Genomic DNA, 24727 nt, shown 5'->3' on the forward strand with positions numbered 1-24727 from the left:
ATATAAAGTAACACTAATTTTACATTTTATTAAAGTCACAAGTTTTATTGTTCAGTTTTTCACTCTCTTACACACACGTAATCCTGAGCTTTCACACCAACATCAATAATTTCTTTGTATATTTTTGCATGCTGTTTATAGCCACGTACATACACTGTTGTTTTTTTTAAAGCCTGGAAAAAGGTTTAAAATTTACAGGTCATTCCAGAGTCTTACACTTTGCTTCCAACTGGGGCAGAAGCTTAATACCATTGATAGAGAACAGTTTAGCACAGCTTCATGTGCTGACACTGTAACTCCAGGGTACTTTGGCAACGTGTTTCAGCCTTAATTTGTCAAATACAGAGCCATTTATAGAACTGTTCCTGCATTAGTTTGTTCCTTTACAGTTAAAAACAGATAATAAAGATTGACTTCACTGACTTGTCAGGCTGTCCATACCTTATTTTGAAATTCTAGCAACTAGAAGTCAGTCTACTCTGATAGAAATATGTCTCTAAATGTGACTTTTGGATAAAAAAAAGTATCACTCCTGAAAATGATATAATCCCAGAGTACATCAGAAAGAAATCTATTACATAAATCCCTGTATTATCTATCCCATGTCACATCCATCCGGCTTAACTCAATGCCACTGTGTCACTTAAGAGAGTAAGTGACACAGTGGCACTTTCAGTTTGATTCACTTACTGTATGAATCGTTTGCACCATGAACAAAGCAGCCCTGTACTTCCCCACAAGAGAAGAACTGTATTTAGTATTTAGAAGTATTTTATTTTATTTCTTTTTGGGATAATTTTATTTCCCTTTGGGATAAATAAAGTCTGTTTGATTATGAATTGAATTGAATTTAAATTGAAGATGGGGGACCTATCTGCAGACAGTCACAGGGCGCTGCTGCCATATTTCAAATCCACACCAGAAGTTTTGGATGTCTCTTCTACGTATGATGCATTGCTCATTGGAAAAAAGTGGAAAAAAACACATCTCTAGTTATAACTTTTTGATCAAAAATCTATCACTTCCCTGCAGGCTTTGCAGGCTGGGTTTGTTCACGCTAAACAAAGCTGGCAGCACGCCTGCTCTGAAGCAACATAGTATTAATTGGTGAAAGTTAAAGTTAACAGATAAGCAAAACAACTGCACTGATTTACAAGTCAATAACATTTTTAGCAAAAAGTATGGATATCGTTTTCATAATTTCTGTTCAGTGTGTGTGTGTGTATATATATATGTATTGCCTGTTTGTTTGTCAGCTTTTTCCCGTCGTGTGTAATGTGAACCGAAGTAGCCAAGAAGAAATTTCTCTGCGGTAACACACAGAGACAAATAAAATATTCTTGATTCTTGATATATACTGTATATATATATATATATATATATATATATATATATATATATATATATATATATATATATATATATATATATATATGTATGTATGTATGTATATATAGACACTCTTTTCAGTGTCTCCCCTATTATTCCTCATTCTTCCCCTGTATTCTCTGTCCTCAATTTAATTGCTTCATGTGTCTACTAAGATAATGGGACAACAGGTTGTGTGGCTTGACTTGTGATTGTCAGATACATGTAGGTTGGAGAAACAAATACCATTCCCAGTAGCATATCCCTCATGAGAGGAATCAGTGGAATTAATCACTCAGAGCAGTCAGAGCCTTGATCAGATTCATGAGCGTGACAGAACTGACAGTTCTTGTACTGACCGCCATGCAGGTTGAGCTCCTCCTCAAATGACTTGAGAAATTGATGAATCAGTTGATGAAGTGCCTCAGTTCAGTTTTATCACTCGAATTTCTAATTTCTTTTCTTAACGAATCACTCATGAACAGTACAACACTACTACCTGGGGGAGAGAAGCTACCTTTATCTGTAAAGCACAAATAACTGACCTTGTCCAGTAAGTAGCTACTTCAAATAAAAGACATTTCACTATTTTATTTATTTCCTCTTCTTAACTGAGTAAAACTTAGGAACATTTGATATCAGACTGGATGGTGTTGCCATTAGAACCACCTTTTAATATGCAGGAGGGAGGGGGAGCAATAGGGAGTTTTTTTAGATTTTTTTTTAAAAAGGGAATTTTCTCCCTTGGGCACCTTGCAGTCACTGACCTGACCCTGAACTATTATGTTTACTTAAGTGTTCTAAAGGTAAATAAAGAATTAGTTAAAATTAGGTTTGTGGTGGGACCTTAAGAGATTTGGTCAGGTGGCGTGATCAACACCTGTTTGTGCTTTGTTAATTACACCCACCTGTGTTCCATGTAAGACAAGACAAAGCAAGTTTATTTATAAAGCACTTTTCAGGAACAAGACAATAAGCGAGTCGCAGATTTCAGATTGTGCGGTGCATTGTGAGCAAGTTCTTTTTTTGGCTACCAAACAACATTCAAAGTCGTGGAAATCAATGAGGAAAACTATGGTTCTCTTCAAGACATCTACTGTCAAACGACACCGTCTGTCCTCTGCAGGGACACTGTCTCTGTCTGAAGCTGGGACACTAAAGTTAAGCTCAGTTAAGTGCTTAAAGCACTGATATGGCTGGAGGTGCATGCCTCACCAGGACCAAGAAAGAGACAGGTATTTCCTTCAGTGAGGGACTGGAAGCAGGATCTAGGTTCACCGCGGCAGTCTTGTGACTCAAATCACCTCTGAAGCACTGTACGGGTTGACCATCTCAAGATGGCCCAGGGCCTGGGGATACGTGCTGACAGCACATCTCATCAGACGATGATAAAATGTGTTAGACACGGCTCATTCTCTTTATCATCGCAGTAAGCGATGATAAAGAGAAATATATTGTCGTAGTTTTTAAAGCAATACAATGTATTGTTGTAACCCTTATTATATTTCTGTAATCCTCTAAAACCCAATTACCCTGAATAAAGTGACGTTTTGGTCACATTAACATGAGTGAAGTGATATTACGGCATACGGTGCTGCTAATTTAAACATGGGATAGTCATCTACCATATTTCAACTATGTATCAACTTTTCCTGGATGCATTTTAATTATTTAAAAAAGTGACAGTGGGCAAAATAAAATTTCTGTCAGGCTGATTCCATGTTCTGTCTCTCTACTCTCTTCCTATGTCGGCTATTGCCTACAGGGCTGCTGCCCTGAGCCCACCAGCCTCTTTGGTTTCAAGATTAGATAGCCTACACAAAGATTAAGCTTAGACTAAATAAATGTGTGCAAAAAGAACCTTGCAATTCTAGTCCAGTTTTCTGTCGGGAAATTGTGAAGAGTGAACAGTGGTATACAACCACATTTCTTCTTTCCGTCTTTGGGTGAACTCGATGGAGCTGCAGTTGTGTTTTTTCCACCACCGTTAGAGCCTATAAAGTCCATATTAGAGGAATTGAACGTGGCACAAAGTGCACCGGTCATTGTACGGCACGTATATTAAAGCTTTTAAAGCCTTAAAACTACTGCCTGTGAGACTTATGTTCACATCTGCTACCTGCACTCAAATTACACACACACACAAATTACAGTGATAGCGGGGTTTGTTTGGTAGCCAAAATTTTTGAAACGCATTGCATTTGCGCATGCGCAAGTTAAAAATTGCAAATGCAACTTGCTTATTCAAAGTGCTGTACATGAAAGTTGCATATAGTTCCTTTCACCTCAGTTGTATTTAAGTCAATGTTTTCTGTTCCCTCATTGTGTGGTCATCTGTTGTCATCCCCAGATCATGTGCTCCTTTCATATCTTGTTTTTTTTGTTTGTTTTTTTTTTGTAAAAAGACATGCATTGAACGTGCGCCTGCTGAAGGCCTGTTGCAGTTTCAGTCCTTTGCTACCACAAACCTTGACATCAGGAACAAATACCCATTAATATCAATAAACTTGGAAGTTGTAAACATGCATTGGTAACAAAGAATAATTTTTAGAAGATGACTCAATTCTGCGTGACAACATTGTTATATATTTCCTTAAATAATTAAAAGATGTTTTCATAATTTCTTCACAGAATTTCTGACAATTGGATTGTCATCAGTCAAAAGGAAAAGAGGAAACTACCTTCTGGAGACGATCAAATCCATCTTTGATCAGTCCAGCTATGAGGAGCTGAAGGAGATTGTGGTTGTGGTCCACCTGGCAGACTTTGACCTGGTCTGGTGTGAGAACGTGGTCCAGGAAATCACCAGGAAGTTTGCTCACCACATCATAGCCGGACGCCTGCTGGTCATCCAGGCCCCAGAGGAGTTCTATCCCTCTCTGGACGGCTTAAAGAGGAACTACAATGACCCAGAAGACAGAGTCCGTTTCCGCTCCAAGCAGAACGTGGACTACGCTTTCCTCCTCAACTTCTGCACAAACCTGTCACACTTCTACATGATGCTGGAGGATGACGTGCGCTGCTCCAGAAACTTTCTGACAGCGCTGAAGAAGGTGATCACCTCCAGAGAAGGTTCCTACTGGGTGATGATGGAGTTCTCAAAGCTGGGCTACATCGGAAAGCTGTACCACTCCAAAGACCTGCCCCGCCTGGCTCATTTCCTCCTCATGTTCTACCAGGAAATGCCTTGTGACTGGCTCCTCATCCACTTCAGGGGTCTGCTGGCTCAAAAGGACGTGATCCGCTTCAAACCCTCACTGTTCCAGCACATGGGCTACTACTCGTCCTATAAAGGGGTGGAGAACAAACTGAAAGATGATGAATTCGAGGAAGACTCCATAGACATTCCAGACAACCCCCCCGCCAGTATTTACACGAACATCAACGTCTTTGAGAACTACGACGCCACCAAAGCTTACAGTACGGTGGATGAATACTTTTGGGGGAAGCCTCCCTCCACTGGTGACTTCTTTGTCATAGTCTTTAACAAATCAACCAAAATTAGCAAAATTAAGATTGCTACTGGGTCTGATGACCGACAAAATGACTTTCTTCACCATGGAGCTCTCGAAGTTGGAGAGAAGCTGGTTGGGACAAAAAAAGGAAAACAGTGCTCCTCTTATATCACATTAGGGGAGTTTAAAAACGGAAACATTGAGGTTCAAGATGTGGACCATAAGATTTCTTTTGACATTGAGTGTGTTCGTATTGTGGTGACAGCTAGCCAGAAAGAATGGCTCATTATTAGAAGTATCAGTTTATGGACTACACAACCCCCCAGTCAATGATAACTATACTCAACTTATCTTAGTAACCCATACAGGCAGTTTTTATTATAATTATTGATATTATTATAATTACTATTGATGTGTTTTCTAGGTTTATTTTAATCATTTTGTATGTATTTATTGATTTTCTTGCCAAATCAGTCTGTGTTTTTATACTTAAATGTTGTAACCTTAGTGGACCATCTTCACGGTCATCCTCAAGGACTTTTGAACTGACCTCAGTGTATTTAGTAATCATAGCTTAATCCACATATCATTGTGTTTGTATAAAAAACTTTTCTTTACCAAAACCTGATTACAGTAAATAACCTTAGCATAAAAGTGAGGAATTTGGGGTTTAGTTAAGTATTTCTTTGTTGTGACAATGCTTTTTGACAATAACTTTTACACTGCTGGTAAGCCTGATTATTTTTTTTTTCATAAATGGTGCAACATCTGGAAACGGCATTGTTGTGCAGAGGTTGAGCATGTGGGTTGTGTCAGGAAAGGAAATGTCAGCTACTCTCCTACAGTGGTGGATAGCAATGAGTGGAGTCAGTGTGATGGTGTGGTATAACATCTCCTTCACAGAAAATACAAGGCATGTCATCATTAAAGGCACAGCAACATCAGCCCTAACGCCCCAAAAGGGAAAATGGTTTGAAAAATCTGTTTCTTGCAGGGGACCTAATCAGCTTGCCAAACCGACTGATCACAATGGAGGAGAAACAGGTGGAACCTGCAAAGCAAAATGATCAGGTCGGGGTCACTAATATAGCGTGAGAAGAAGGAGACGAGAACTGACTGCATACAGGTTACTTTAATCCTCTCGTGCCACCAAAAACAAAAGGATCAACATGCAAATCACATACCACCTAGGAGCTCCTTTTACACGCCCACACCAATGTCCTTCCTTTTTAAGTTTATTTTGTAACAGTCCTACTGTAATTATAACCCACAACAAGGAAAGATCCAACAAAAATAAAAACCAGTGACAACCACAACATCCATCCATTCATCCATCCGTCTATTGGCTATACCTGCTTATCCATGCATGGTCACGTACATTCATCTGTACTCTGGAACTAGGTACAACAGAGTAAGTTGTCCTTTGTCTTAATACTTTCTTTCTTCACTATTGAAAAAAGTAAAATAAATCTGATTATCTGAATGTATCAACTAGATGGATATTTTGGGGGCTAAGCAGCAATACACAAACTTAATGAAAATGGAGGAGGAGGCGATATCAAAAGGATGGTAAAGAAAAAAGGACCAGGGTGTTTTAAACTACAGTGGGATGTTACAGTAACTGCTACAATTGTTACATATGCCTCAGACACCTCAGATCTGGGATGGGCATCACATCTGCATTCATCCGTTTATAGTTGTCTAAAGTCCCAAAACTAGTAGATTTGCTATTTTGGTTAATTACCTAATTTAAAAGATTTGAATGTGACAGAAGCTCAAGTGAACACTTGACATACATACATACATATATATATATATATATATATATATATATATATATATATATATATATATATATATATATATATATATATATATATATATATATATATATACACACTTTTAAAAAGGGGGACCGGAGGGTGTGTTCCAACTACAGAGGAATAATACTCTCAAGCCTATCTATTCTATCTATTCTGGGGTTCTGGAAAGGAGGGTCTGTCGGATAGTTGAATCTCGGATTCAGGAAGAGCAGTGTGGTTTTCGTCCTGGCCGTGGAACTCTGGATCAGCTCTATACCCTCAGCAGGATTCTGGAGGGGGCATGGGAGTTTGCCCAACCAGTCTACATGTGCTTTGTGGATCTGGAGAAGGCATTCGACCGTGTCCCTCGAGGGGTCCTGTTGGGGGTACTCCAGGAGTATGGAGTACCGGACCCTTTAATAAGGGCAGTCAGGTCTCTGTATGACCGGTGTCAGAGTCTGGTCCACATAAACGGCAGTAAGTCGGACTCGTTTCTGGTGAGAGTTGGACTCCACCAAGGTTGCCCTTTGCCACCCATTCTGTTCATGACCTTTATGGACAGAATTTCTAGGCGCAGCCAAGGTGTTGAGGGGATCCGTTTTGGTGGCCTTATGATTGCGTCTCTGCTACTCGCGGATGACGTGGTCCTATTAGCTTCATCAGGGTGTGATCTACAGCTCTCACTGGAGCGGTTCGCAGCCGAGTGCGAAGCGGCCGGGATGAAGATCAGTGCCTCCAAATCCGAGACCATGGTCTTGAACCGGAAAAGGGTAGAGTGCCTTCTCTGGGTTGGGGAGGATGTGCTAGTGGAGGAGTTCAAGTATCTTGGGGTCTTGTTCACGAATGAGGGGAAGATAAAGCGGGAGATCGACAGGCGGTGCGGCGTCTGCTGTGAAGCGGGCGCTGTACCGATCCGTTGTGGTGAAGAGAGAGCTGAGCCAAAAAGCAAAGCTCTCGATTTACCGGTTGATCTACGTTCCTACCCTCATCTATGGTCACGAGCTTTGGGTCGTGACCGAAAGAACGAGATCCCGGATACAAGCGGCCGGATGAGTTTTCTCCATAGTGTGTCTGGGCTCTCCCTTAGAGATAGGGTGAGGAGCTCAGTCATCCGGGGAGGACTCAGAGTAGAGCCGCTGCTCCTCCACGTCGAGAGGAGCCAGTTGAGGTGGCTTGGGCATCTGGTCAGGATGCCTCCTGGACGCCTCCCTGGTGAGGTGTTCCGGGCACGTCCCACCTGGAGGAAACCCAGAGGGAGACCCAGGACACGCTGGAGGGACTATGTCTCTCGGCTGGCCTGGGAACGCCTTGGGATTCCTCCGGAGGAGCTGGCCCAAGTGGCTGGGGAGAGGGACGTCTGGGCCTCCTGACTGAAGCTGCTACCCCCGCGACCCGACCCCGGATAAGCGGAAGAAGACGGATGGATGGATGGATGGATGGATGGATGGATATATATATATGTGTGTGTGTGTGTGTGTGTGTGTGTGTGTGTGTGTGTGTGTGTGCTTAAAATATATACTTAGAAATATCTGTTTAAAAGCTACTGGATTATTGCCTCCAAAAAGTATTTTACTCATTATGTTGTTTTACTCCTCACTGAGTTTTGTTTACCATCAAATGCAATACACAATACATTCATTAATGCATGATTGTGCATACGTTTGGCAAATTGTATACCGGTTCTGTACAAAGATCCTATTGATTTGATTAAATTAAATCCACTTCAACCATATTGCTTAACCTTACTGTAAAGATGAATATATTTTTGTGAGTTGATTGATTTCTGATTTCTTTGTTAAAGACCTTTAATTATAAATAAGTTAAAAGGTTGGGGGAATTATTTTTTACAACAACTTACAAAGACTTTTTCAATAAAATAATTAACCGACAAAAAAGTTAAGGAACAAGTTAAGCCTCCAGAAGGATTGGTGGGTTTTGGGTACAATTTGGTATACATTCAAACCTGTGGTTTGTATTTAGAAAATTCATACCCCCAGTTACACAAGTCTTAATTTAAAAAAAAAAAAAACACGCATTACTTGTGTGCCACTTTTAACAGAAATTTGCATCTACATGAGGAATCTAAACAAATTTCTGTAATACCAATGCTGCCACAACAGGTGGCGATAAAGGCAGCATTAACCAGATAAAAATTTCAAAAAAGACAATGCTGAGTATGGGTTAAGCACTGCTAGGTAATCCATGTATTCATTCCTTTTTTAAAAATTTAAATCCATCTATACATTTTTTTTGAAAAAATGTTTTATTAATTTCATAAAATAGTATGGAAAAAGGGAGAGCAGTTCCTTTTTAACCTCTAATTTCCCTGCTAATTTTTATTTATTTTTTTCTGAGCTATGAGGTGACCTGGAAGTAGGTTTATAAGTTTGGGATGGACACAGAAGGGTTACTGTAAAGTGGTTGGATGTTTTGTTTTGAAACAGTTTTTCACTGACATTTCTGAACAATTTGACACACCCAGCTGCAGCATTGAGCTGATATATCAGCGTGTTTTACCACTGTTAAAACATTCTGTGACTAAGTCTGCAAAACCTTCTAAACTTACCATTCAAAGTTCTTAACTTGAGCACTAGCTGTGGTGCGCCTGTGTCTTCTGTTTTGGTCTTCACTTGCTGCTCGTGTGCCTCATAAAACTACTTGAGGGTCAAATCATAGCCTGAAGGAAATTGGAAAAAATTTATTTATACGCTCGTTATCCATTTGCTCCATGTTTTAATTTGGCAGGGAAATGAGAAATTAAAAAGGGAACTGCTCCGTTTTTCCATATTATTTTATGAAATAAATTTAGATTGTTTCTCAATTTTCATGTTTGGTTTCAATTAAATAAACTAATGAACGAATGGTACATGGATTCTAGGTGACCAAGCAATTGTTGCTCTTACATCACAGGTTTATTAGAAACAGAAACATATGCTATGTGGACATCTAATGTGATCTCATAATCAATTTATTTGCAGTCCCAAACAACCAAGTGCAGAAAAATTCTTTAGTGATACATAGTATGGCAGCTGGTCGAGTTTGGTAAAGGTTTTATGGCTATGCGTGAGCCTGGCTGATTGTATCATGAAGTTTGCAGCTTGTGGGGAACACTTTTTACAACATGGGGAAGAAGGACACCATAAGTGCCCACTGGACATCTATGACGTATTATGCATCCCCAATAAGTTAATTAAGCACACAATACACTCACCCAGGCAAGTTTATTGATAAAGAACTTTTCAGTCACAAGACAATTCAAAGTGCTGGAACACGTTGCCCAACGTGTTCCCCCCACTATCCATGCCTTTTGGTGACTGTTGTAGAAGTGCCACTTTCTTGCAAAACTTTGCAGTTCCAAACCCATCATTGTTCTGCTTGTTATGTCCAAATCATGGTATGGGTCCCAATCCAAGCTGAGCAGCTACGTAGCGGGGTTAGGGTTGGGTAATCTTGACACTTGCTTGGTGTTTAACTTCTTTTGTCCATGATGTATGTTCACATTTTGTTTTTACAACACTGGTGTTATTGAAGTGTGGCTTTGCTGTGTCTCTCTGAAAAGTCTTTGTTATTTTTAATATTCATTGTATCAGACCAAACGTCTTGTGCTTTATCACCTTCTTGGTTGTGTTTGTGACTCAGTGGGCTTGTTTACCAGAGCTCTACGTTCTGCCGGGCCTGCTGACAGCGAAACGGTGTTTGTTTTCAGCCATCTTCTTTAAGAGCTGAGATTAGACTGCACAGTGAAGAATGGGTTAGGTCTGCTCTTTGTTTTTGTTTTTTTTCTTTAACACAGTTTTCTCTCCTAGTAAATTGGTCTCTGTTTGCCTCACTTTCTACACCAGCAAAACAACATCTTCCCTGGAGCTATAGGATCTCAATTGGTTCTCCCCCTTATGTTGTGCTCTCACAGCTTTCACTGTTGCAGCTGTTCCATGGTTACCCCTCTGTGATCTTTGTTCTCAGCTCACACAACCTGCAGCTGCTTTTTGGGAAACTCGCTCGGCTCTTTTATCTGAAGAAGACGCTCTTTACAAACCCGGTTGTACAGTATGCTGGAACATAGTTAACAGTTGTTATGCCTCAAATAGCATGTACCAGCATCAAAATATCCACATCCCTGGACCTTCTTTGTATTTTCTCATGTTATAACCATAACATTCAGTGTGTTTTATTAGGGTTTTTAAAATAGAGGTCTTGTTATCAATCTGGATGTTCGTATTATGCAAGAAAATTGGCAGGCAGCTGCGGTGGTGACTAACACAAAGTTGAAATAGCACAGCTTTCAAGAATATTGAACAGATACAAATCTCCAAAAAGTGTGATGTGCCTTTCTATTCACCCCTCCTTTACTTAGGTGCCCCTAAATAAAATCCAGTACAACTAATTACTTTCAGAAGACATCTATTTAGGGAATATATTAATATGTAGGGAGTCCACAGCTGCATTTTTAATCTCAGTATAAATGCAGCTGTTTGGCAAGGGCCTAAGAGGCTGGTTAAAGAATCGTATTGAACAAACAGCATCACATAGACCAAGGAATGACGGATCCAGATGGATCAGGAATTGGGGGTGTGACTCAAGAAAACTACCATCAGTCGTGCAATGGAAGCGTTTGGAGTCGATAGGAATATGAATGGAGCAAAATCTAAGGAGACCCTGGCATAAATCCTGCTGGAGGATAGAGAGTATTTTATCCTGGGGCAAAGATTTGCCTTCCAACATGAACACACTGACAAAGCTACTGTGGAGTGGATCAGATTCAGAATGGTCCTGTCAAGGACGACGCCCAAATCTGTGGCAATACTTGAAAATTAATATTTACGGTCACACCTCATCCAATCAGGAGGAGCTTGAGAAATGGGGCAAAAATGTCAATCTCTAAATGTGCAAACTTCCCCCAAAACACTTGAAACTGTAATTTTGGCAAAATGTGGTTTTACGAAGGGGGCAGAATATGCATACCATGCTTTTTTGAATCTTTTATTAGAAATTTGGAAACCATAATTTTCTTTCAGCTTCAAAGTTATCTACTACATTGTGTTCACAATAGAATGCATTTAAGTTAGTTGCTGTAACATTGTAAAATCTTTAAAAAAAAACAAAAAAAAAAAACATGGCTGATGAATACTTTTGAACGACATTGTAACTGTAACAGAAGGCCTCCAAAGTAACAGGAACATGTTCCGTGATTGTGAAAACAGAGCTCATTCTTGAGTGATGTTTAATGATGGATTAACTTCTACACTGGAATTGCTCGATGCAATAAGGAGGCAAATGTTTACATGACACTGCCGTTCTATGAGAGCATGCACTGGAAACAAGTCATCGTCCCACCGCTGCGATAGCCGCCATGTTTTCCCTCAAGGTCTCGCTCCAGGGTTTGGATCGAGACCTTTTGCAAATTGCAAAATTTAATTACAATACCCACCACCTCCCAACCGGACTGGAATGCCATTATTCATTTCAGATCAACTCCGTACTGTGCAGGTTGCGTTGAATGCAGGAAACACAATCTGCTCATGTTGTGTTCTACATGAGGCATGCGGTGCTGCCAATTCTGCGCCGTGTTACCAGCTTAGGAGCAATTAACTCACAATGTCACAGCAGACCAGTTGCTGTAGGTGTCATCTACGTGGAAATAAAAGCATCCATGCACCTTGTGTCCAAGCTCAGCAGCGCTTTTGGGAGGCTGATATTTCAGGAAAAATTGCCATCTTGATATTTTCTTTTGAGTTAAGATGCCAAAAAGAAAGTAGCTGCACACTGCAGATTTATAGACAGATTTACATCTTGGGGATAACAACAAAAGCTACATAAATGCCTCTACTGCATGTCAGCAAAGTGCTGTGCGCAGCACTTTCTGTTACTGGCAGCATGTTTTGGAAAGCTCGGTCCGTACGGAGCCTCCTGTGTGCACGAATCAGCTGTACATTTTAAATTGTTCTCTCCCCACGTGACCGTCAGGAGTAAAACTGCATCAGCAGACCTCTGCGAGAAGAGGGCAGGTCTTTTTGATACATATCCCAGCTGGTTGGGATCTCTCTGTGAAGGATCAGCCCTGAAAGCTGATTGATGTGAAGATTGGTGTCTGGTTCTGAGTTGTTTGAAATGTGAGCTGTCTTCCAGTGCAGCATGCTTAAAGTGCATGAACAAAAAGCTCATTTTAGTGGATCAAAAAGCTCCCTTTTGTATGTCCCAATCTGTGATTTGGCGTCCGGCTCCTGCTTCTGAGTTTGTACAGTGCCATCAGATGTTTACGTCCACTCATCGTCGACATCAATGTCAAAGACAATTTGGCTCCTTTAAAGAAAAACATTTGAACCATTCTTCTTTCATGGTGGAATAATGAGTCAAAATATAACTTCAAAGGTTTTTAAAAGCAAGAAATGGGTCCAAAACCTTGTATTTGATGTGGATTTTCTCTAATCTACAAAGTTTGAAACTTACACACACAGGATCAACAATATGCATAACTCAAACATAGTAAACTTAATAGGGTTAAATGTCCTTTAGAAAATGAAAACCGCTCACTCTTGGTGGCCATCAAAAAGCTTATGGGATAATTGCAGCTGGATATTACATCGGTTTGATACCTGGCCATGGACTTATCTTTTCCAGCATAGGTTATACATTTTACAGAAAGGGGGCGGAAACGTTGGGGAGGACATTTCAGAAGATTAATGTTTGCCTCCTTGATTCTTTTTAATGAACACCATTAGAACACCAGTGCTGCTGTGAACAGTAAAGTGGGTTTACCATCACCATGAAAGCAGTCAACTGAAATTTGCAGTGTGGAGAACATAGATGCATTCAGAAGAAAGGATTTATGGTTGGGGGAGACAAATGTGGTTGTGTGGGGCTGTTTCGCTGCAAGTTGTGCTGGTAAACTGAACTAAGTAGATGCAAAAACTAAGTAACCTACCTCCAAATTTTTAAACTTGACCTCAATTCAAAAGCTAAATGGTTGAAACTTGGACAGAATTGGAAATCCTAGCATGATTCTAACAGAATCCTCTAACATCAGTCCTGTTTGCTCAAATATCCAACCAGAGTTATGCTTGTTGATGGCTAAAGAATGTTTGTTAGTGGGGTTGTATATATATATTCAGGCTCACATCAATATATTTCCTGCATTTTGATAAAAGAAATGCTAGAAAAAATGTATAAGGGTGCACCCAGTTCTTTTTTTTAGTAATTGAAGATATTTGTTTCATAATTATTACACCTTGAAAAAAAACTTTTCAACTCTTTCATTTAAAAGGAAGATTTACAGTCACAGTCAATGAATTAGGGTATTATGGAAAAGTCGTCAATTGATTTACTAAAATGGATAAAATGACAGAAAATATAGATTATTTACACACAGACTGACATTCTCAAGCCTTTCTGTTAATTTTCACAATTTTTCAATTAATGAAAACATGACATTCAGGATTTAAACATGTCCACTAGAAAATACGTAATACATAAATACTTGCTTAAAGGTTATTATTTTCAAAAGGTACTTTTAATCTGACAAAAGAGCCTCATCGGAACGCATATTCTAATGTATTAAATATGACTATGTATGAGTGTACGTCAATCTCTGATTGGCGCTGCGTGTAGCGGCCTAGCGATACAACCTTCCAGCAGGTTCTTGTACCATGTACTGTTAAGTGGAGCGAGTTCGTCATGAAGTTTTTCCTGTGTCTTTATTGCTTTCCTTTTGTTCACTGACTGGTACAGTATTGTAAGATGACAAATATTTTTTCACCTATCATTTCAAAATGTTGTATTGTAAGTAATGTATTTCAAATGAAACAAGATTTTTTAAAAAGGGACTCTGACTTTGTGGTTCATTGACTGCGGAGATTCAGCTTTGTTCAAGCGAGCTCAAGGGAGCACAACATATTGAATTTGTGTCAAGTCTTGAATGTTGGTTTGAATGCCTGGCAGAGAACATAAACACTGTTTACATGACCTTAAATCAGAAATGTTGTCCTCCTGTCTTTGCCTGGAAATGTTTTACCCCGGTGTTAAAGTGTTCATAAGAGTAGCTATGATCTAAGTTTTAATAAAAAAAATTGAGATTAATGGCATTGAAAGTTCCTCTAAATTCACAGCCTCCATAACTCACATTGCTGTATCTAAAAGCAAAAGAATCATACATAATTTATATCCGTATTCATATGCCTTATGCTTTTTTATTACTGCATACTTAATGAAGTTGTGAGGATAATGCCTGAGGGATACTGTACTGCTTAAAGCCTCATGCTATGTATGTATTTGCCAAAAGTGGGGTCATATTTTCTCTTAAAGTGCACTGTCAGACGAGAAAAGCAGTGTTGTTGATAAGGTTGTTTATCTGCTACAGGTTTTTATACTTTATCCAGACAGTGAGTAGGTGCTTAACTTATACAAGACGTACAGTATACCAGTGCTCAGACCACAGTATAATGTCTATTTTAAACAGCTCATTCCTAGTTCCTCGTACTGTCTTATAATAGTGTTCATATCTATTAAAGGATCTGTACAAACTCGAATCATGAGCGAGGAGAACAGTTTAGTTTGAACTGTTTATCCCCAATGAGAAACCCTCAACATGCACGAGACTAAACACGTGGCTCAAACTTGTACCCAATCCTCCAGGAAACAAGGCTTCATCGAGGGACTTTCTTCATTTTCTTTGACATAAATGGCTATGTCTCAGGTAAATGATATTTTCTTATGTGAATGGTCAACACTTAAATGCAAGGCATGCTGTTCTGTTTACGTACCCAGTCGTGCATGATGCTGGAGGAGCTCCTGCTCAGCAATGGCTCCGCATGTCAAGAATATTATTATATATTGTGCCATTGATGGAGAAAAGTCATGCCGGCTTGTCCTCAGTTTGCTGCTTATTCCTACCAAAAAAAAGCCTGGTGATGCTTGATAGCGCAATCAATTAGTCATTTATTATTATGAAATTACGTCTATTACCTCATAATATGTTGTGTAAAAAAAGCATGTTTCTTAACGAGACAAAAAAAAATCCAGGTGTTATTCCGTTAAACTTTTTTACATGTTGTTATTTTACATTCTTCAATGTAATATTTTTGAGAAGAGAAAAAAGTGCGTAATTGTACATCCATTTTCACCTAATGGAAACCTAGAGACCAAGAGTCATGTTTTGGCACTGTGGGTAGGAAGCCGGAGTACCCGAAGAGAACTCACACATGCATGGGGAGAACATGCAAACTCCATGCAAGACCCCATGATTGGATCTGAACCGAGAACCTCCTTTCTGCAAGGAAACTATGCAACCTCCTTTCTGCAAGGCAACTATGCAACCCTGGAATGCACAGCTGTAAAGCAGAAGGACAATTATGGAATTTCAAATTGCTTACCTAATAAAAATCAGAAAACCCTAGGATACATTTGACTTCTCCCCACCAACTTAAAACTTCGTAGCTACAGTTGTTACAAGCATTTTGGGGAATGCTGTAAAAATCTAGAGACTGAATTTCTCAGACCATTCTTTGCAAAAAAGCTCAAGGATATGCAGGCTGGATGGAGGGCATCTGTGAACAGCAATCTCCATATAGTGCCACATATTCTCCTTTTCATTAACGTCTTGACTTTGACTGGACAATTTAACATATTTAACACATGAGTGTGCTTTGAAGTAAACCATTCTGCTGTAGCGTTGGTTGTGTATTTAGGATTGCTATCCTACTGGAAGTTAAACATGGATCCCGGTCATAAGTCTCTTGCAGGTTTTCTTTTAAGATTGCTTGGTATTTAGCGTTATGCATGTTCCCATCACAACTTGGATCAGCTTCAATGTCCCTGTAGAAGAAATACCTTTTTGTGATATATTCCTGCCACCCCAGTGTGTCAAAGTAGGGATTATGAAGGTGATGTGTAGTATTAGTTTTCCAACACTCAGGATTTCTGGTCTTTCTTTATCAAAGCACCTTCCACCATACATGATTTGTTTGCTGAACATATTTTTTGGCAAACTGTATAGAACTTCTTATGCATTTCTTTCAACTACAGCTTCCTGTAAAAAAATAAATATGTTGTAAATAGATTATACCTTCGGAGTTTTAAATCGGCCTCCTGGCTGCCTCTCTTATTGATGCTTTCATGACTCCACAAGTAATTTTTGGTAAATACCCATATCTTAGTAGTTTTGCTGTTGTGCCATACTCTTTTCATGTTTGCCTGAAGGTGTGTTACATCATTTTCATAGAACTGTTTGTTTAACTAATGTTCTCTGTCAAACATGAGGCCTTCACAGAAAAGATGGACGTACACTGAGATTAAATTCTACACACGAGGACTTTTACTAATTACTTGCTTTAAATGTGGTATCAGAATCAGTTTTAATTGGAAAGTTGGTTCATGCAAGTAATTTGTTTTCGGTTCCACTTTGCTGTCATAGAAGACATTTTAAGTAAAGTGTAGGTAAATAGATAAATAGAAATATATATGAATATATGATTTTTCTACAAGCAAGGAAAACACACTGGGTAGGTGAAAAGAAGTATGGTATTGATCTAGGTGCTATGATTGTTGTGTAATCATGGGATTAACAACCTGGGGGATCAACCTTAGGGGTGTCAGCGTAAAGAGGCATGAATTTGAGTACATACCGCACTTTGGTTATTTGTCACTTTGTCACTATTTATGGTTATCTGTCTCTTAAAATCCCATTTGAACAAATTGAAGTTTGTAGCAGAAACGTGACAAAATATGTCTATAGGAAGGGAGCACGGTGAAATCATTGCGGTTTCCACGTTTTCCTCACAGCTAGCAGGTTTTTGGTTTAGACCTCAGTCAGGCCCTTTCCATGTGGAGTTCACACACTCTGGTGTTGCATGTGTAAGATTTATGCAGGAACTATAGTTGTTTTTCCTTAAACATAAATGTCAGGTCAATTGGTGTTTGTAAAATGCCCCCAGACCAGAGTGTCTGTGTGGATGGTTGTCTATGTTTCTCTGTCAACCCTTTTAAGATTTGTCCAGGTCAAGCTATGGATGGAGGATTCTTAAAACATAAAAAGACAGATTTTGTTTCAAACAGAGGTGTCAAGTAACTAAGCACAAATACTTTGTTACCTTACTAGTTTGGTCATTTATATTTTGCGGGTGTAATTATTTTTAGCCTACTTTTTACTTCCACTCCTTACATTTTAATGCAATAATCTGTACTTTCTACTCTTTATATTTTGAAAATAGTCTCATTACTTTCATTTTATTTCATCTTCTTTTTGTTCTGGCTTGTCAAAAAAAAAAAAAAGTCAGATAAATAGAACCCAAACAGAATGATTGCGATTGTGATTGTGATTGTGATTGGAGGCAGTGTTGCACCAAGTGTTTGGCAAATGGCCCAACAAAAACTTAAGAACAAAACTTAGCAGAACATAGCATTTTTAGGATTGTAAATTTACTTTTTTAATTTTTAATTAACCATTTATATTAATCAATAGTTTTGACAACACTGTCTACTGTATACAGACAACCATAAAAGGGTTAATACAAAAGGGTAATGCAATCATTTTCATGTTGTACCCTACAGCTCTTGCCCTCATCAATTCCTGTTGTTACGCTTGGATATTTATTTACATTCCAGTAATAATAAGTAACAGGTTATTGATGTGTCTCTGAAAGCTTGACTTTTTGCACCAGTACTGATAGGCAACCAGACATCAGATTTTCTGCTCCATGAAACCCATGTTGATGCTCAGTATTGCACCTATATGGACCTTTAATATATTTGCATTATCCAATAGGTTAATTTTCAATGGACATACATGTGGGTGAAACAGCCAATCCCAATTTTATTTAATATTAATATCATACTATATGATAATAGTGAATATGGCCTTTAGAAATATGCCTTTTGTGGTGTGGGATGTCTAAGCTTTTGCCCTTAGTGGCACTTTTTACTTATATAATTTTACTTTAGTACTATAAGTAGTTTTGATGTTGATAGTTTTATACTTTTGCTTGAGTCTAAGTTGATATTTCTACAGAAGTGTTTTCAAGCTCTAGAATCTATACTTCTACTTCAGTGATAAATATTAATACTTTTGACACCTCTGATTTCAAAAACAGGTAAACACATTTTTTTACACATTTTTTTTCTCATTATATTAAAAACTTTAACAAAATGACATTAAAAACAATAAAACATTATGTATTCCTGGTATTTCTTCTGAGTTCGGGATTGAAGCTTGAGCAGCTGAGTCCTGGAAAATATATTCTAAAAATGGCTCAAAATTCCAAACACTGGGCAAATTATTTGCTCAAACAGGACTCTCAGACTGTCTCTCATGATATGATAAAATATGATTATAAGGTTCATGTTTTACAATATGAGAAGAACTCAATACATGTCACTTAGTCTGATTGCATGGTTTTTCTGAAGATATTATATGTACAATAGGAGAACATTTGTATACAATCACCAACTAGAATGTGATAACATGATTAAATTGCAAAATCATTTTTGATTGCTATACATTAGTTTATTAACATAGTGTTATATTTAGAACATTACATACAATTACTGTTAGATGTGTAATCATAAGAGTATACTTCATATGGTATTGTGTATTTTAGAGATTCAGGGTTTTATTTTAACATTTTCTCTCCATATGTGCCAATGGAACTAAGCAGAATTTAATACCTGAGTGTAGGGTTTATTACAAGCAGCTACAACTCCTATCAAAGAAAAGATACAACCACTGGCTAATTCTGTATTTCTTCCAAATGTTTAGCAGGATCAGAAAAAAGACTCATTATCACTCTGCATAACTGTATTCCAACAGCATATCATTGGGGTCCACAAGTACAAGGTCAGAGACAACTCAAACTGAAACACAGAGGCTCCACTGAATAAGTGCTGAACTGCTCAGTGCTTTGACCTTAAAAAACTGACTTTTTCAACTGGCTTACAATGGTATTTCCTATTGGATCAGCCTGTCGCTGTGAGTTTGTAGACACAAGGCATCACTTCATGCCGTGTTCCACGGTGTAGAAAGGGTGCTGGTGTGACAAAACTCACTTTCACTCTGCAAAACCCATTATTCATATTTAAGGCTCCATAAGATTCGGATTGACAAAGATAACTGTCATTTTTCACAGCAGACATTTTTACTTGACAGCATGAAAATTACTGCCGTAAAGATGGATGAACTTAAAAATGGCTAAGTTCCTTTTAGTCCTCCAGTAAACCTTGAAAATGTAGCAGCATGTAAAACAGCAGGACACTCTCCTAAGTGTAATTTTGATGTCATTAAAACATCTATGTAGTTCCTGCTTCGACGTCTATGTGCTGTGGAAATGCCGTGATATTTAGGGAGCTCCTGATAAACACAGTTTGACAAAATATGTAGGAGATGTAAAGTTTAAATATTTAGAACAAATACCACTGGAAATGAATAGAAGCATAATATTGGCTTAATTAGCCTCTTGTATAAGCCTACTCATTGTGACAAGAAACTGGGCAGGCAGGACTCAAATGACAACTTAGACAGTTTTCAAAACTTCAGTGGTTTTATAACAGTCCAAAGGTCAGTACAAGGGGAATCAGTCAAGGGGGCAGACGTATCCAAAATCACTGGGCTGAGGCAGCATTGACAACACAAAATAGGTAAAAAAGTCACAAGAGACTAAAAAGCTTGGGGGGAAAGGCTGGATGCTTGCTGGTAGAAACAAAGGCAAACTGGCATGGAAGGAAGACAACAGACTGATTGAATACACACAGGAGGAGGAGATGATTGTGAGCAGGTGTGTTCGATCAGGCTGGCTGGGGTAGTGCAAGCAGCAGAGGTGGGGCAAATCAAAGCTGCCACGTCACACTACCCCCCTCCTATCGGCCTGGACCAGACAGCCCAGGAAGATCAGGATGCTGCCAATGAAAATCCCTGAACATGTCCAGAATGTCCCCAGAAGGGACCATTGTCTGAAACAATATCTTTAGGAAACTATGGAGACGAAACACATGCATTAGCATCACATCTGCTGTTTCTTTGGCTGAAGATAACTTGGGAAAGGGTACAAAATCTGTCATTTTAGAGAATCTGTCCACCACCAGAATCAGAATCAAGTTTATTGCCAAGTAGGTTTGCACTTACAAGGAATTTGACTTGGTGTTGATGGTGCAGACAAAACAAAATAAAATAGAATAGATATATATACAGAAGCTATATACACACAGTAGACTGTGGGTTAATGTAACGCAAGGATCTTGTTAGTTCTGAACGGGGGAGAGGCAGTGTCCAGTGTCACAGGCAGCTCTCGGCCTTGTTGATAAGGGCGGTAGCGGATGGGAAGAAACTGTTCTTGTGGTGTAAGGTTGTGGTCCTGATAGACCGCAGCCTCCTGCCAGAGGGAAGAGTCTAAAACAGTCTGTGACTGGGGTGCGAGGGATCAGCCAAAATCTTCCCTGCACGCCTCAGAGTCCTGGAGGCGTACAGGTCCTGGAGAGATGGAAGATTGTACCAGTCACCTTCTCTGCAGACCGGATGACACGCTGCAGTCTGCTCTTGTCCTTGGCGTACCAGATGATGATGGAGGAGGTGAGGATGGACTCAATGATGGAGGAGTAGAAGTGCACCATCATTGTCCTTGGCAGGTTGAATTTCTTCAGCTGCCGCAGGAAGTACATCCTCTGCTGGGCTTTCTTAGTGAGGGAGCCCAGCTCCCACTTTAGGTCCTGGGAGATGATAGTTCCCAGGAAGCGGAAAGACTCCACAGTGTCGATGGTGGAGTCAAAGAGGGTGATGGGGGGTAGCTGGGGCTGAGTTCTTCCTGAAGTCCACAACCATCTCCACTGTTTTTACAGCGTTGAGCTCCAGGTTGTACTCTCTGCACCAGGTCACCAGATGGTCAGCCTCCCACCTGTAGGCGAACTCGTCACCATCAGAGATAAGTCCGATGAGAGTGGTGTCATCCGCGAACTTCAGGAGCTTGACAGACTGATGACTGGAGGTGCAGCTGTTGGTGTACAGGGAGAAGAGCAGAGGAGAAACAACACAGCCCTGGGGGGAACCAGTGCTGATGAGCTGTGAGTCAGAGTCATGTTTTTCCAGCTTTACGTGCTGCTTCCTGTCAGGCAGGAAGTCTGTGATCCACCTGCAGGTGGAGTCGGGCACCTTCAGCTGGGAGAGCTTCTCCTGAAGCAGAGCTGGGATGATTGTGTTGAAGGCTGAGCTGAAATCCACAAACAGGATCCTGGCGTAGGTTCCTGCAGTGTATTTTGCATCTTTGAATCTGCATTTGTCCCCACTTCTGAAGGCCTCTTCCTTGTCCAACCTTAGCCTTCTGAGTTTGGCTGTGAACCAGGGTTTATCATTATTGTAACTCACCCTGGTTCTTGATGGAACACAGCAGTCCTCACAGAAGCTGATATATGATGTCACGGCCTCTGTAAACTCATCCAGACTGTTGGTAGCAGCCCTGAAGACATCCCAGTCAGTAGAATCCAAACACGCCTGAAGATCCTCTACAGCCTCACTGGTCCAGTTATTAGATGTCCTAACTACTGGTTTGCAGAGCTTTAGTTTCTGTCTGAATCAGGTGAACCATGACGTGGTAGGATTGGCCCAGTGCAGCACGGGGGACGGCGTGATAAGGGTCTCTCTGACTGTGGTGTAACAGTGATCCAGAATGTTCTCCTCTCTGGTCGGACATTTAATAAACTGCCTATATTTAGGAAGTTCATGAGTGAGGTTTCCTTTGTTAAAGTCACCAAGGACAATAACTAAGGAGTCCATGTTTCTCTGCTTCACACTCAGTATCTGGTCTGCGAGCGTGCGCTGTGTGACATACACGTTTGTGTGCGGCGCGATGTAAACCGACCAGAATGAGTAAAGCAAACTCTCGGGGTGAATAAAAAGGCTTACAGTTTATGATGAAGGATTCCAGGTCAGGAGAACAGTGCTGCTGGATCACTGCCACATCGTTGCACCAGCCGCAGTTGATGTAAAAACAGATCCCTCCACCTTTCGCTTTACCGGAGAGTTCTGATTCTCGGTCCGCTATGTGAAGTTGGAAGCCGGCCAGCTGCAGCGCAGAGTCCGGGATTAATCCACACAGCCACATCTCCATGAAGCAAAAGACAGCAGATGAAGAGAAGTCCCTGTTTTTTTCCCAGCATCAGTTGTAATTTGTGCAGTTTGTTGGGCCGGGAACGCACAGTGGACAGGATTATGCCCGGTAGCGGTGAGCGGAGTCCGCGCTGGCGAAGACGCAAGAGTGCACCAGCACATTTCCCTCTCCTCCGGCGTTTCGCTGGTAAGCATGTGAGGTTTATCCATAAAAAAAGTACTCAATGGTGGTTGTGAGAAGCCAAAGACCCCCCCCCCCCCAGAGTGTCGAGGGACACTCTATGAAGGCCAGAATCCCAGACACCCAAAAGGGCCCCCAGAGCAAAGGAGCCCGAGAAGGACCGACATGTCCTCCCCCATCGTCTTCCCCCATCCCAGGGAAGAGCAGAGGATAGCCCAAGGAAAAACCCCAGCAGACATAGTGCCAAAGCCCCAGGGAGCTACAGCGACAAGGCCCGGGGCTCCGACAGCAGCCAGCTACTCCAGAGCAAATCTAGTCATGGGCCCAGAGATCTGAGGCCCAGGTGCACCCTGCCCCCAGTGAGGCCCCGACAGAACCATGGAGCCCAAGCCCCATGAAGCAGCCAGTAGGAGTGAGTCAGCGCACACCCGAGCACCCAGCCCAAGACACACAGGACCACCAACACACCAGCGGTTCAAGTCACCAGTCAACTGAGGGGAGCCAGAGAGGGGGGATGGGCTCCACACTTAGTGAAGACCTGAGACGCCCCAGGAAAGGGGACATGGACAAAACCAGGTACACAGTCACATTCACACATGCCCCCAAAAAGCTAATGCTTGTGGGGGCACTGGGGGGCGGGGGGTTGTTGACAGGGACTTAGCGGACTTTCTTGATTTGTGAGTATACTGCGATTGCACCTTTAGAAGCATTCTGGTGTAAACATTTTTTGGTTTTAGGTTTTATTGAGATGTAAAAAGACTAGAATAAATTAAATTGTTTAGAAATTTGTAAGTTATCCTTGACTTTCTTTGTCCATGGGGTATAAATATCACATGGTAGGCTTGGTTCTGGCCACTAGGGGGAACAAGAACTCATATTTACAAGTAAGTACAGGAGTAAAGAAAAAAAAAAACATCCAAAACTTACTGTTAGAGAACTGCGGTCATGAAGTTGTTTGGGAGGTACGGTAGAAAAGTGCTTATTTTCCCTGCCATGTTAGTATGTGAAGTTAGCTAAATTCTCTTTGGGTTGCCACTGGAACTGCGTGTTCTGATTTGATGAGACTAACCTTTAACACACATCAGCGATGTCAGGAGTGAGTCAAAAGTTGCATCCCTATTTATTATTAATGAGTATAAGCTCATAGTGATTTCTGGTCGGCAGCCAATACTCCAACACATTGTGCCCTGTGATCCTTTTGGAACAAGTTCTATTCAGAATTGTCAGTGCTTCTGAAAAAAAACATAGTGCAGCTGAAATTTAGTTTTCAGTCCTGTCTTGCCTTTTATGTGTTGAAAATTTCACTTGACATGCATCTGGTGACATACGATACTGCTGTGCTACTGATGTGCTTTCCATTAAAGAATGAAAATTACGCAATGCGCAGTTCTAGGTGCAGTGGAGAATCTGTGATGCTTTGAGAGGCACCCTAATGCAAGCACAGGAAACCATCTTTATTACAATCATTGTCCAAAACGTCACACCTGAGGTTTTGGACATTATAATATGCAGAGACTAATACAAAGGTAAGGGAGCCTAAACCTAAGGTCAGTGGATTTAATACCTAAACCTAAGTTAATACCTGGGGTCTATCTCGTCCCCTTAGCGCTAACCCTGACATTGGTGAATGAGAAACCAAAACCTAAGGTTGGTGGATTTAACGTGACTTCATTAAAGGTGCATATCTACGTTATTTGACTTTTTTTAAAAAATGTCTACATCAGTAGCTCATTCTTATTGCATTCGAAGTTTTTATGAAATATCTTTACGTCCTGCTGCTGTTTTTGTTGTTATTTTGTTGTTTTATGCTTTGTTTTTGCTCAATTTGTTAGTAAATGAAGCC

General features: G+C 40.3%; 1 protein-coding gene across 10 annotated transcripts in view; it reads left to right on the forward strand.

Moving 5' to 3' along the window:
* The window catches only part of mgat4c (mgat4 family member C), a 211557-nt gene extending 205526 nt beyond the window's left edge, over positions 1 to 6031 (forward strand). For all 10 annotated transcript variants that reach the window (XM_036146155.1, XM_036146132.1, XM_036146143.1 and 7 more), the window contains one exon: positions 4000 to 6031. In XM_036146155.1, the coding sequence (XP_036002048.1) occupies positions 4000 to 5156 (1157 nt within the window). In that variant the 3' untranslated portion in view covers positions 5157 to 6031. The remainder of the gene's footprint in view (positions 1 to 3999) is intronic.
* Positions 6032 to 24727: the final 18696 nt, after the last annotated feature.

The sequence above is a fragment of the Fundulus heteroclitus genome, chromosome 2 (assembly GCF_011125445.2).
Source record: "Fundulus heteroclitus isolate FHET01 chromosome 2, MU-UCD_Fhet_4.1, whole genome shotgun sequence".
Taxonomy (NCBI): domain Eukaryota; kingdom Metazoa; phylum Chordata; class Actinopteri; order Cyprinodontiformes; family Fundulidae; genus Fundulus; species Fundulus heteroclitus.